The sequence below is a fragment of the Populus euphratica genome, unplaced genomic scaffold (genome assembly GCF_000495115.2).
Source record: "Populus euphratica unplaced genomic scaffold, PopEup_1.0 scaffold11.1, whole genome shotgun sequence".
Classification (NCBI taxonomy): Eukaryota; Viridiplantae; Streptophyta; class Magnoliopsida; order Malpighiales; family Salicaceae; genus Populus; species Populus euphratica.
This window is the reverse complement of record NW_011499878.1, coordinates 1,756,313-1,770,184: the sequence shown is the minus strand read 5'-3', so window position 1 is coordinate 1,770,184 and position 13,872 is coordinate 1,756,313. Positions and strand designations below refer to the sequence as shown.

The 13,872-nt window shown below is 35.2% G+C and overlaps 3 protein-coding genes across 9 annotated transcripts; 2 read left to right on the top strand and 1 right to left on the bottom strand.

Moving 5' to 3' along the window:
* The first annotated feature begins 448 nt into the window (after positions 1-448).
* Positions 449-6,277, top strand: LOC105128912 (WD repeat and SOF domain-containing protein 1). The gene is made up of 17 exons (XM_011030770.1): positions 449-667; positions 982-1,071; positions 1,174-1,285; positions 1,436-1,463; positions 2,110-2,208; positions 2,337-2,406; positions 2,497-2,531; positions 2,651-2,725; positions 2,810-2,905; positions 3,760-3,823; positions 4,346-4,399; positions 4,615-4,700; positions 4,802-4,862; positions 4,954-5,018; positions 5,159-5,264; positions 5,560-5,648; positions 5,817-6,277. Exons 1-17 carry the CDS (start codon positions 602-604, stop codon positions 5,977-5,979), a joined length of 1,359 nt encoding a protein of 452 aa, XP_011029072.1. The 5' UTR covers positions 449-601; the 3' UTR covers positions 5,980-6,277.
* Positions 6,278-6,473: 196 nt separating this feature from the next.
* LOC105128911 (nuclear cap-binding protein subunit 2-like) lies at positions 6,474-10,038 on the bottom strand. Its single transcript, XM_011030769.1, has 8 exons — positions 9,851-10,038; positions 9,530-9,753; positions 8,785-8,923; positions 8,663-8,696; positions 8,369-8,482; positions 7,328-7,381; positions 7,044-7,153; positions 6,474-6,758 (listed from the first exon to the last, which is right to left on the bottom strand). The coding sequence occupies exons 1-8, from the start codon at positions 9,866-9,868 to the stop codon at positions 6,684-6,686; spliced, it is 768 nt and encodes a 255-aa protein (XP_011029071.1). The 5' UTR covers positions 9,869-10,038; the 3' UTR covers positions 6,474-6,683.
* Positions 10,039-10,155: 117 nt separating this feature from the next.
* LOC105128902 (uncharacterized) lies at positions 10,156-13,651 on the top strand. 7 transcript variants are annotated; one of them, XR_842969.1, is made up of 4 exons: positions 10,156-10,404; positions 10,549-10,673; positions 12,252-12,350; positions 13,476-13,651. XR_842969.1 is itself a non-coding variant. In XM_011030754.1 (3 exons), exons 1-3 carry the CDS (start codon positions 10,262-10,264, stop codon positions 13,481-13,483), a joined length of 276 nt encoding a protein of 91 aa, XP_011029056.1. In that variant the 5' UTR covers positions 10,156-10,261; the 3' UTR covers positions 13,484-13,651. The 7 variants fall into 7 exon arrangements, 6 of the variants coding, with proteins under 6 accessions (XP_011029056.1, XP_011029058.1, XP_011029054.1 ...); XM_011030754.1 differs by lacking the exon at positions 12,252-12,350; XM_011030756.1 differs by lacking the exons at positions 12,252-12,350; positions 13,476-13,651 and adding an exon at positions 13,349-13,469.
* Positions 13,652-13,872: the final 221 nt, after the last annotated feature.

The window sequence follows — 13,872 nt, the reverse complement described above, 5'->3', positions numbered from 1 at the left end:
CAAATAAATTAAATGTTAAAAATAAAATCAAGTAAAAGAAAAAAAACCAATCTAGAAAATTTTGCAAATAAAAAAATATATTAATAAAAATAATAAGGATAAAATCTAAAAAAAAAATCATGAAAGGTGCAATTAAAAAAAAATACAATTCTAAAAATTATCTCATGTTATAAAATTAGCATTAAGAAATAAAGTCTAAATTTGATAAAATATAAAATTAAATGAATATGAAATTGAAATAAAAATATAATTTTATAAATAATTTCAAATAATTTTAAATAATAATAAAAATTAGGGATTGATTTGAAAAATCAAAAACATATGAAAAGAGAAAAAGAGGAAAGAAAGAAATGAAATTTAAATATAAGAAGCCCATGTTTAATCCATCACCTTATTAGCTTGAGCTCAGGCCCGTTAAACTTTCCGGGCCACAGCCTTTATTTTCCTCCCTCTCTCTTTGCTTCGGGGTTTTAGCTAAAACCACACGTTCTCTCTCTTTCTCTCACTAGGGTTTTTCTCTCTATAACAACCCAGCTGAACCAGACATCTCTCCATCTCTTCCAGTAATACTTGAACTGTGAAATTGAAACCCTAATTCACTATGAAAGTGAAAGTAATTTCACGTTCTACCGATGAATTCACTAGAGAACGCAGCCAAGATCTCCAAGTAAGCTCCTTTTCTCTCTCTCTCAAAATCCCCAATTTTTTGTATCAATTCATTAAATTTTTCGAAACCCAGCTTTTAAGAATTCCTTTTTTTTTTTTTGTATCAGTTGATTTAACAAAAAAACCCCAATTTTGAATCGGTTGATTGAACTCAAAGGGCATCTATAAAAATCCCTAATTTTGTATTAATTGATCTTTCGGAAAGTAACCCTTTATTTTTCTGTATGGGATTTTACTCGTTCTTCAACCTTTTTTTCTGTCTCTCTTTTAAAAATCTCATTTGTGCTTTTTTTTTCTCGCTCGGATTTGGATTAGAGAGTGTTTCACAATTTTGATCCGAATCTAAGAACACAAGAGAAGGCAGTGGAGTACCAGAGGGCACTTAATGCTGCCAAATTAGATAAGGTGATGTTGATTCGTTTATTATATCGAATAGGATTTGTTTTGTTTATCTGGTGTTTTTTATTTGTTCAAACTGGTTAATTTGGTGTTTATTTGTTCTTATAGATATTTGCAAGGCCGTTTATTGGAGCAATGGACGGCCATATTGATGCAGTTTCGTGTATGGCGAAAAATCCGAATTACTTGAAAGGGATATTTTCTGGTTCTATGGATGGAGGTATTTTGAAATATTTAGTATTTCTAAGATTATTATGTGATTTAATTTATCATTTAAATTTGACTCTTAGAATAGTTTGTTTCAAAAATTGTTTTTGCTTAAAATAAGTATGATATTTCTCATTTTTCATTTTTTTTGGGATGTTTGCAGATATTCGCCTTTGGGATATAGCTAATAGGTAACTTCCTGCTGTATTTTTCAATTTGAAGTATTTTCTTCTTAGATTAACTATAAGCCAAGCTAAGCTTCTTGCATGTTGGATTTTAACCTGAATGGAAGGGGAAAGAACTGGTGGTAGCTGTGAGGCTGTTATAGACTTTTTATTCCTTTTTGTTTCCATATGAATTGTAGGCCAATCTATGGCAAATTGGACTGTTGATTGATCTTTATTCCTTTGGGTTGAAAATAGGGAAGGAAAAAGACAACAATGTGTTATTGCTTAGCACCATTATTTGTCACAAAGTCTTGTAATATAAGTGAGCTTTGGGAGTAATAACTATGCAGGCTAGCTTTTTAAGATGAGTATAATAATACAATTTCAATGTTTAACTGCGTGTGACCTCTTTTGTGGGGTTGAAAGTGGCAGAAACTTATTATAAATGATCAGGCTTCAGAGGAACTTGTTGTGCTTATCAATTGATTGATCATTATAATAGAGTAATTTTTCTATGAATACTATGTTTAAAGATCCTCAATTTAAAAAAAAAAAAAAGAACTGAATCAGGTCCTGCTATATGTTTTGGTTATACTTTTGGTGGATTGCTTGTTGAGACATTGATGTTATGCATGTGATGATGTTTGACTTATGAGATTTGAATCAACAGGAGAACAGTTTGTCAATTTCCTGGTCACCAGGGTGCTGTAAGAGGATTGACTGCCTCTACAGATGGGAGTACTCTTGTATCTTGTGGAACTGATTGCACGTAAGATATATATATATATTTTTAAGATGAAAAATAAGTTTTTGAAGCCGAATGCTTTATGGTATCTTGATGTATCTTTCATTTCAACGTAGAATTTAACTCTCATTTTAGCGAACTTGTTGGTTCAGTGTCAGGCTCTGGAATGTTCCTGTAGCTACTATTATGGATTCAGACAACTCGTCTGACTGTTCATCTGAGGTAATGCTTTTTTGATATGGTTAATCATATATTGATCAAATTATCTCCTCTTTCTGCTTACCCTAAGAAAATTTCTACTTGTATCTACAGCCGCGGGCAGTTTATATGGGTGAAAATGCATTTTGGTATGATATAACTTCACTTCAGGGATATTTGTTCTCTTACACACACACACACACACATCAAATTTAGGTGTGTTTGTTTGAGCATCTCTCCTATTCTGAACTCTTCTTGCTATTTTCAGGGCTGTTGACCACCAATGGAATGGTGATCTCTTTGCCACTGCTGGTGCTCAAGTAGATATTTGGAATCATAATAGGTTTTGATCTCAACTGATTTCTTTATTTCTATCAAGTGCACAAGCTATCTCAATTATATTCTCTAACATACCTACCATAATTAGATCTCAACCAGTGAACAGCTTTAAGTGGGGAACAGACTCGGTTATTTCTGTCCGATTTAATCCAGGGGAACCAAATCTCTTGGTAACATCAGCAAGGTATGCACACACAGCTAACCTTTAAGGTCTGTTACTGTGAACTTGATAGTGTGGATACTTGACTCAGAGCATGTTTTCATCCTGTCTGTCTTGTTTACCTTTAATATGGAAGGTCTAAACAACTCAGCAAGCACATGAACTACTATGAGTTCAATATGCTTAACGCATGAGAGCCTACTTGGGATTTTAAGATGGAAACTAGCTAAGCAAAGTTTGATCCCAAACTTGGGCTCATCTTTCCCACTCCCAAATGTGAATAGAACCTCGACTGTCTCAAGATTTGTGACTAGCTTAGATGTTTCAGTTGTGTGAATTCAGCCACATTTAGGTTCTTAAGCACCTCATGAAGTTTGGGAAACAGAAATAATTGATTAGTTCGAGATATTTGTGCTTAAAGAAGAGTGTTTTTATCCATGTTCATCTTTGGTCATTGGACATAGCATTTATAAGTATGGACTGTTAGCTTTTTTTTAATGGTGCAAAACTAACGGACACTTGAGTCTTAAGGATTCCCAAGGATCTTGTTTCATTTCATGCTATGTCCTCAAATCAATACCAACCTGATATCTTATTGGGGCGAATGCTTTATATTCTTGTGTTTGTGCATAAGCTGCATATTCTATGGTGCTTTTGACTTTCTTCCCTTGTTAGTGACCATTTATATTTGATGACATCGAGGATGACAGATCCTTTCACCCTTAAAAGATGGACAGTGTACATTGTATGTGGATGTTAATTGGTTATTTACCTTGTATAGGTTTTTCATAGTCATGCATGTGTCACTCAAACAGCTTGCACACTCAACAACATTAAACGAAACATATGCTTATTTGAAGTGTATTTTCTTTTCGTAGTGATCGCAGCATAATGTTGTATGACTTGCGTGTGTCATCTCCAGCAAGGAAACTTATTATGAGGGTAAGTTTAACTATTTATCAGAATGAAGTTCAATGCATGGTTATGATCTTAGTTCTCCTGTTTGCAATTTTTGATGAGCTATTAACTTTTTTTCTTGTCTGAGTGAAATAAGTAAGACAAGTGATTTTTTTTATAAATAAAAACCGTCACTTTTCATAAAGATGCATTCTATCACTTCTTAATTCACCAACTCTTGACGAGGTTTGAAAAGTTATATGATAGCATAAGAATTCAGTCAAGTTTGTAATTCAGGGAGTAGTGACCTAGTTCCAGTGGCATACAATTTGTTCAAAAGCCAAAGATGTGGTATCTTTCTAGTTTCATGCAAACATGGGGGGAATTATTTAAGTTGGCAATTCGCAAATCTTTTTATTGATTTTTGTTACGAAGTGTTCCACTGTTCAGGTGGTTTCTGAGATATTATATGTCTCTTAAATACTTCTAATTTATTCAGTCCGTAGTTCAAGATTCATCATGCTGTGATTGTTCGATGCTAATGTGCTTCCTTTTTACTTCCTGCAGACAAAAACTAATTCTATTTCTTGGAACCCAATGGAACCCATGAACTTCACAGCTGTAAGCACGTGAACTGATGCATTCCTTAGAATTTAAATTTTTAATTTGAGCATTTTTTAGAATAATTGGGTGGTTTGTATGATCTTTGATATTTTGGTGCTATCTGATACTAACTTGATTTAAAATTTAAATCTTATTCATAGGGTGATCTGCTTCATAGAGTTGAATACATTGCATTCTGTTAGGATTTACTATTATATTGCATCATGCTGCAGGCAAATGAGGATTGCAACTGCTATAGCTATGATGCCAGAAAATTGGAAGAAGCCAAGTGTGTGCACAAAGATCACGTTTCTGCAGTGTAAGATGGCTGGTGTTTGAATTCTGAACTTATAATTTTTCTGTCAATTTTAGCGGTGACCAAAGAGATTATGTTTGTTAACACCAATTATTCACTTCCAGGATGGATATTGATTTCTCGCCAACAGGTCGGGAATTCGTAACTGGATCCTATGATAGAACAGTGAGTTGCATTTGAGCAAATGCTACTGCATTTAGTTAGCTTAGTTAATGAGGTTGGATTTTATGTTTAATCAAGCTTCTTCTTTTTGCAGGTTAGAATCTTCCAGTATAATGGAGGTCACAGTCGGGAAATATATCACACAAAGAGAATGCAAAGGTTTGATTGAATTTGTAGTCCTTGTTAATGCTTTTGGTCTTGTATCTTGTTGATTGATCATAGGATTCTTTTTGACTTTTTTGAGGTGTCCAAAGAAGATTCAATTTTCATAGTGCTCATTTTCTGTCTGAAATATGTAGGGTATTCTGTGTCAAGTTCAGCTGCGACGCAAGCTATGTTATTTCAGGAAGCGATGACACAAATCTGAGGTTATGGAAAGCTAAAGCATCAGAACAATTGGGAGTTGTAAGCTTCTTATTTGTTAATTCTTGCATATTTTCCTCAGTGCTGCTGAGTTTTCAGCATTGCCACCACAATGTCTATATTGCACTATGTGTGTGGTGATGCTAACTGAGCTCCTGAAGCAACGCAAGATATGATGGTGCACTGAACCTTTAAAAAAGTGATGATTTTATTATTGAAGCACAGATGAATATTTAGTTGTATAGTTTAATTTCCTCATTAGCTATATTTTTCAATAAAAAATTGTGCAATAATGTCCCATATCTCAATCACAACCCTTCCATTTTCTATTCTGCAGCTACTACCAAGGGAACAGAAAAGGCATGAATACAATGAAGCGCTAAAGAATCGCTACAAGCACCTTCCTGAGGTCAAGCGGATTGTGAGGTAAGGGGATTTTAGCTTCTAAAAATACTTGTATTTGGCTGGAAAACTATTCACAAGAATGATACTAGTCAGTATTAGACTTGGAAAACTTTGCTGCCCATCCATGTTGGATATTTTTTATAACATTAACTTGTGTTGGTTGCTGATTTTTCTGTGTTTTGATGGCAGGCATAGGCATTTGCCCAAACCTATATACAAGGCTGGTGTCCTTCGCCGTGTAATGATTGAAGCTGAAAGGAGGAAAGATCAAAGGAGGAAAGCTCACAGTGCCCCAGGAAGCATTGTAACCGAACCAATGCGAAAAAGAAGAATTATTAAAGAAGTTGATTGAGTCATGTATGTTGGCTAGAGTATCTCCAGTTGGATCTTACACAGTCAAGTTTGCTCCTCGGCTTAATGCTAGCACCTTAACGTTTGTTTTATGTGATCCCAAATTTTGCCGATTCTTTCATTGTAATTCGAAGCGAGAAGAAACCATGTCAGGTTGAGGATCAAGAGACCCAGCTCCATCGATGCACCGCGATGTTAATTGTCATATGATAATCAAATTTTTGTTTCCTCTTCGACAGTTGAATGTAAGCATGATTGTGGCTAATTTTTCTTCAGTATATTAGCTTTCTCTAGTTACTGTTATGGGTTTTTACATCCCCTTCTCACCCTCCCAAAGTAAATGGAATAAAGAGATTCACCCAGAGAGACGGATAGAATGATTCGTTTCTATCAAAATACCAACCTCGACAAAAGCAGGTACCTAAGCCAGGTCATTTGCGATTAAAAGCTTTGTTTGAGTTTAGGGAAGTCCTCTTTATTAACAAAGAGGGAATCGAAAAGAAAACAGGATGAAGCATGCACCAGATAAAAAGAATGGTAATTCAAAGATCAACGGTGTCTATAACTATGAAGTTATGACTCAGAAACCAAGGACAAGACAGTTAGCTGCGACACGAACAATTTGGTCCTTGAAAACATGGTCACTAGTGCAAAATGCTACTATTCCCTAAACTTCATAGTACAAAACACATCAATATGCGCTGATTAAGGTCGTTGCTGCCTATCATCTTCCTCTTCATCATCAGAGTTGGCACTTTCACGGAATCGTGGATTCTTCTCCTGTCACATCAAAGCAACAACGGATTATACAACAGAAAAGAGATAATTCAAAAACATAGGAAATCAGAGAGCATGTGAGAATTTTGGGTTCTCTATAGTCTATAATGATCAATGCCATTGCAGAGTCAAAATCAGCTAAAAGCAAGCTGGAAATCAGACCTCCCTCGTTACAGTAAAAAACATAAACCCGTAATGGCATGGAAGACTGGCACCCTGTTGGCAACATGTTGACAATTGCAAAGAATGCCCTCAGGCATATAAGACTGTTATGCAGTCAAAGATTACCGGTCGTGTGTCAGGATCAAAGTTCCTCCTGGACTCATGATCTGAGGTTCTCTTTGAAGAGTCGCGTGGAGGTCGGTCATCCTCTCTGTGCCGCTTCCGGTGATGATAATCTGCTTCTCCAGAAAGACAATCAGGCAAAGATTATTATGAAAACATCAAGAAGGATCAAACACAGGCCAGGCCCAAACTCTTGAATAAAATAAAACGCCATACTGAATAAGAGGAATGTAAGAAGAAAAATACACTCCAAGCCATCAACGTGTGCATAAAGAGGAAAAAAATACCTCCACTCTGGCGATGAGAACCACTGTGATTGTGGCCTCCACCACGTCTGCCATCTGCAGGGATAAAATGTGGATGTTGAAACATAAATTTAATTGCATAGTGAGGGAAGTCAGAGAAAACTTTTGTGGTGTAATTCCAATGGTATAGACATGACAACCTCATGTTAACAAATTGAGTGAACCATTCAATAAAAATTAAAAGAAAAGCAGCAACAGAATCAATCAACGAGCAACAATATGAAAAAAAGGTGGGTGGATCATGATGGATATTCTAGCCAAGAATTATTCACGTTTTAAGAGGCAACAAAAGGTTTTTACCTTAGATGTGCGCTGCAAACTCTAAACTATGGGACACATGCAGTTATTACCAAGAAGATCATGCATCATCCAAGATGATAAATAGAATTGGATATTAAGTTGTAAATAAGGAAACAATTGTCATCCTTTATTTCATTTTCCATTTATATTGTGCAGGTAGTACATATTCAACTACAACTTTCAAAAAAAGACAATAAAAAAAATAGAAGAAGAAAATGACAAGGAATACACATAACAAAACAAAAGAAAACCGTAAATTAGCAAGGCTTGCTTACAAAACAACATTTTCTCTCCATACTCAAGCAATTGGTCGCAATCATGTTGCAATTTACATGAATGGCAATTCATGCACAATCTCAGTAAAAGATTACTAGATTCTAAACTCATAGCTCAAGGTTGCACCATTGCTACTAAAAACAGGTTGTACAGCATTTTTCGAAGACTGATTATTTAATCGTTCATAATAGATCATGACATCTGTATACAAGGTTGGAATTAAACTGTGCTTATAGTTCTTGCTTCAGCAGGACTGCCCTGTTCCATACCGAGCTTGTTGCAATGCATTGCTAATAAATTTCAAACTCCATCTTTCCACTTCAATAGACAACTCAAAGAATATAAACAAACACTGGAATCATTCTAGAAAACAAATGGAAATTTTTGGACTTAACAGATCTAGTTTAAGAAAATGATTTTTAAATAAAATAACCCTCAGCAACTCACAATGAGGTGGTGGCATAACTGGAGGGAAAGAACCCAAGGACCCAGTACCATAATCTACAAGCTGTCTTTGTGCTTCCAACTCTTGCTGAACTAATTTTCCATAACCACCTCTGCGTATCTCAAGTTAAGGAAAGTGAAGGTGCCTTATTGTTTCACTAATGATAAATCAGGAGAGGAAAAAAATCAATTGATTAGCATGTTGGCAGTACTTGTCCTTTTCTAGAGGACAAAGCCTTTAAATATGCAACCATTTGATCCATGATCGAACACACACAGACAACGCTAAAAGGATATCAGGATCGTAGTCTGTCCGATATTCATCTCGAACCTGTAAAAATAAATTTAAACCAAAAAACAATTAATGCCAAAAGAAGGATAAGCTTTTAGCAAATTGATGGCCAATGCAGCAAGCTCACCTGTCCACCACTTCGACCACGACCCCATTGCCTTCCTTCCTGAAAACCCCAATCAAAATCCACACGAATTGGACGATCGTCAAGAATGGTTCCACTCATAAACTTCACCGCATCCTCTGTGTCTTCTCTAGAGTAATATCTAATCAATATGCATAAAAATGAGTTAAAAATGATAATCGTGAAATAAATCAAAAGGAACAAGGAGACAGGTTTCCTTAGCAAAAACAATTCCTCAAGACTTCCTCATAAAGAAATCCAGAGCCTTGCAAAAGAAAAGCCACATGGGGGCATTCTTATCTTTCTAATTTTGTCAACAAACAAAATACTTCAGAATTCAGATTTCCTTGTGAATAATACAGGAGATACCCACAAAACAAAACAAAACCAGCATAGGGTTTTGTGTTCTTGTCTAAAAACACAATTATCTTCCAAGTTTCTTCCACAAACCAAGTCCTTAAAAATTCATACCTTTTAACGAACTAGACCAAAGGCGAACTAGACAAAGTAAAACCGACATGAGGTTTTAGTCTTCCAGTCTAAACCTACAACTATCTTCTCAGTTTTATAAACATAAAACTTAAAGATTGAAACTTCGTATAAGAAACAAACCAAACATTTAAAGGACAAAACAAAACCCACACGGGGTTTCAGCCTTCCAGTCTAAACCCATGATTATCTTTTCATCTCCATAAACATAGCACCAAAACTATTGAAACTCTTTACAAGAAACAAACAAGAGACTTACAAGACAAAACAAAACCCACATGGGGTTTTACTGTTCTTATCCAAACCCATTATTATCTTCTTAATCTCTCCAGCTCGAGAGAAAAGCTCATAAACTTGCTCTTCAGTAGAATAAAAAGACATGTTACCAATGTAGACAGTTGTTGAGGTTTGAAGTGCCTGTTCAAACTCTTCTTGATTACCAGGAAACCTCCTGTCTCTATAAGCTGATAGCTTTGTTAGATCCTGAAATTGAAAAAAGAAAAAGAAAAAAAAAAGAGGTGATTATTTCTAAGAAATAAAGTCTAAAGACTGAAACATTTTTGTGTTATAGTGAATTTACCTTGAAGAGAGAAGCCATTGTTTCTGAGTTGAGGAATTGAAATCTTGAAAAATGGAACCTGGGAATTTGATTTAACGGGCTTTTGTAGGGGAGGGATGTTTGTTACCTCATTGGGGGGGGGGTGTTTGGTAATTGGTGGTGTTGAATTCAGAAATGGTTTTCTTTGTGTTTGGTTACAGGGGCTTTATTCCAAAATTTCAATGTAAAATGTTATTTTTTAAAGTATTTTTTATTTAATTTTTAATATTAACAAATGAAAAAATTAACAATTTTCAAAAATATTTTTTAACAGAAAAACAAAAACAACAACACATTCCGAAATTACCATAGGGTTTAAGCTTTCCCGTTAACATACCCCTACCAAAAGCAAAAACAACAACCTTCTTTCATCTGGAAAACAAAATCACAAAAATGGCCTCATTTGCAGCCGCCAGATCCGTTATCCGGTCATCCGCCGCCCGTAACGCGGCGGCCCGCTTTGCTTCCCAGTCCAAATCCAAGCCTAAAGCCTCCCCCTTTGGCCTCAACTCCACCACGAGCAAACCCATTCTCAGGTCACCATTACCTCTCCTTTTGTGTGCGTGTCTATTGATTTATTTTGATTTAGAAAGATTAAAACTTTAATGAGCTGTTTTGCTTTGAATGACTGAAAGTGTTAATGGGATGTTTTCTTTTGTTTATTGTTTTGGTTAATGAAGGAGGAGTCCAGTGGAAATGAGCTTTGCTGTAGCATCAATGATGCCTTACCATACAGTGACTGCCTCGGCTTTGATGACTTCGATGCTCTCCATTTCTCGCTGCAGTTGTGGCTGGCTTCTTGAAGGTATAGAAAAGATTTGATCTTTTTGGTTTATATGTTTCTGTTTTATGATTGATTGTTTCTTGATTGCGTTTATGTTGGTGATGTTGCATAAGTTTGAATTGTTTTACTTGATGATTATGCTACACTTTTTTGGTAGTTTTGTGTTAATCTTTTGAGAAACTGTTGTGGAAATTGGAATTGTGGTATGAAGGGATGGAGTGGTAAAGGTAACTAAGAAATGGGGTAATGGTAAATTTTATGTGTCTGACATGTGTGGTCATTCCTTTTTCTTGTGTTCTAGGTTAGTTTTGGTATACGTTGTCTAACCAGTGGGTTTTATTCTTGAATTAGGTATCTAACAACGTTTGTAATCCCCCTTGATGTTCTTTTCTTCCTTTTAATTTTCTGGTAAGTTAGTGTTTGCTGGATTAGGCTAGTAGTGAATGCTAGGCCATGTGGTTAAGATAAATCGCTTAAGTTTATTTGCCAAGCCCTCTCAATCTTGCATAACCACATCAAAAAAAAAAATAAATAAGAAGAAGAAAATACTCTCGTTTTAGTGCTTTGTTTTGATAAAGAGGTGCAAACTCCTCTCTTTTCATGTTGTAGGACAAGTCAAGACTAGATGAAGATCGAGAAGCAAAGATGGAATGGCTTGGATTTGTTTTTATTTTGAAGCTGTTAAACTAGGAGGGTTGGCATCATGTTTAGATTAGACAAAACAGTTTATTCGAACTAATGATGAAACATGATATAAAACACAGCCGTTTTAGATAAGGATTATGTTGTATGGATTAGTATTTATTAAATGATCTCTGTGTTTGACATTATTCTGAAAAGAGTTTTCTGTTGCCTCAGTGCCATCTAACCTATTATTAAGAGTCTTTCATTTTTTTGTGTGTTTGAATTGTAGTTTTTCTTGTGGAATAATCCAGTGTCTTCCTAAGATATTGAATGAGCTTCAGAACTTAAACACAGATCATTTGTGCTAATTAAGAATTTCTATGAATCTATGAATAATGTAACAACAACATGGTGCAGGAGCGTAATGGTAGCTTGACATAGATTCAGCCAATAGGGGCAAACATGGAGGATGTATTATATGGATGTCTTGTCAACCTTGAATTGGTTTTGCTGGACAAATAAACAAATGGAGGGCTTGGCAGCTACTGTGGTGGCCTGGCTGTTTCCTGTAGTTGTATGTTAGATGGAAGAGTAATTGTATTTTAAAAAATAAAATAAAAGTCCCTCCATATTGAGAATTATTTAGAAAGGAAATTAACTCTTTAAATTGTAGTATCAGTATCAGATGGAATGGGTGAATTAGGATTGGTGGTCATTAGCAAGATGATGGATGTAAATATTTGTTGTTTCAAGAACTCATATTGTTCATTTTTCTTTGAACTATCGCCTACAATATTTTTAAAGTACATGCTCAAGAATCCTTTTGATAATTTATTGTGATGACATGTAGTTGTAAATGTTCAACTTCTTACTTGGAGTTTAAATGGTTCGCTTAAGCATTTCTTTGATTAATTTCTCCAAAAAAGAATTAACCTGACCATTAAGGGAGCATACTGATTATTGTTATTCAATCAGCTTGCAATGATGATGTGTGATGAATTCTCAGAAGATTCAATCAAGTTTTAGTACAAAATTCTGCCTTTAGAAGTTTTGAATGAGCTGCTGAAGAGACCGGTTGGATTTCTGAGCTTCTAAAACCTAGATGAATTAGTACTCTTATCCTTCTATAGCTCTAATAAAATACTTGTATGTCTGATATTTTTATGCATAAGATTTAGTTCTCAGTACGGTAATTTGAAAGATGTATTGCAGATTCATTCAGTTGTAGTTTTCACTTTTTTCCCTTTCTGAAGCTTGTGTGATGTTGGTGTTGGAAAGGTGATTTTATGCTCCCTGCTAATTTCTTTTATTTAATCAGCTTGCAATGATGATGTATGATGAATGTGCAATCGGTTCGGTGAAGTTTTGTTCAAAAGTTCTTGCATCTAAGAGAATGATGCCAGCTAGATTAGAAGTGTTGAATGAGCTGCCTATTGGAAAGTTGACCCTGAAATTGTTTTTTCCCTTTCCTTTCATGTTTTATGTAAGGACAAGACTAAGTATTTGTACGTAAGAAACTCTGGGACTGCACTCTTTCCATTAGTGTCATGTAGCCTATAATAGCTGCTTTATTCACTTTGATGGACATGAACCAAAGTGAAGGTGTTTCAAATATTTGCATTTCTGTGTATATTGATGTTTATCTGTTTCCATTTGTTGTTTTAAGTTTTTTATTACATGTGTGACAATTATGAACCGTAACTTGATATCTATCACGAATCAATGCAAATCCTTACCCTTTCAGGCTACTTTGGATAAAGTGTTGCTTGAGATACTTTTAGCTCATATCAAACCCTCCTTAGGCATGCTTCATCTTAAGCTCATAAAAACCATGCATGTTAAATTGGGGAGGCATTCGCTCTTAGTGAATGCTAAATGTGCTTTGCATTGCTTTCTGCTGGTAGTAGCCCTTTTGTCCACTGCAAGTCAATGGCATCAAATCATTTCTTGTCAGCTAGATTATGCATTGTGCTCCAGAATTGGTTTATTTAGTAGTAGAATTGAGGAATTGCGCATCTCAACCATGAGGGTTTTTGGCTTTTCTATTCTGACTTGATCTTTTGTGTGTTTAGGGTTGTAATCTGTTGTTGCTTGATCTGGCCTGGAAGACTCAGTAGATCTCACCTTGTTTTTCCTTCCATTGCTTATGTAGCACCATTTTTTTCCCCTTTAATTCCAGCCTGCACTCATATTTTTCAGGGCTGTAATTCTCTCTTGGCACATTACATCCCCGATGTTGCGTGTGCATAATGACACGCCAGTTGCAATTATTACCTGGAAAATGACAGTGGCTTCGCCCGCTTGAGTTTGTTTTTTGTTACATAGCCCTAACTAAATGAAAATTCAGAGATGAACTACTTAGCATTTTGGGAGTCTTTGTTTTCTTGACACTTTCAAGTGTTTTTTTCCTATTCTCAAATAGATTGCTTTGAATTATTTATTGATGAATAAATTTGAATATTTCTTAAGATGTTTGATTTTTAAACATATAAAATAAATTTGATATATCTATCCAAATGAACGATTCCAACCTTGCTAATTTTTTTGTTTTTGAATAAGCACCCATTCTGTAAATCATTGCAAATCAGGTATTCAA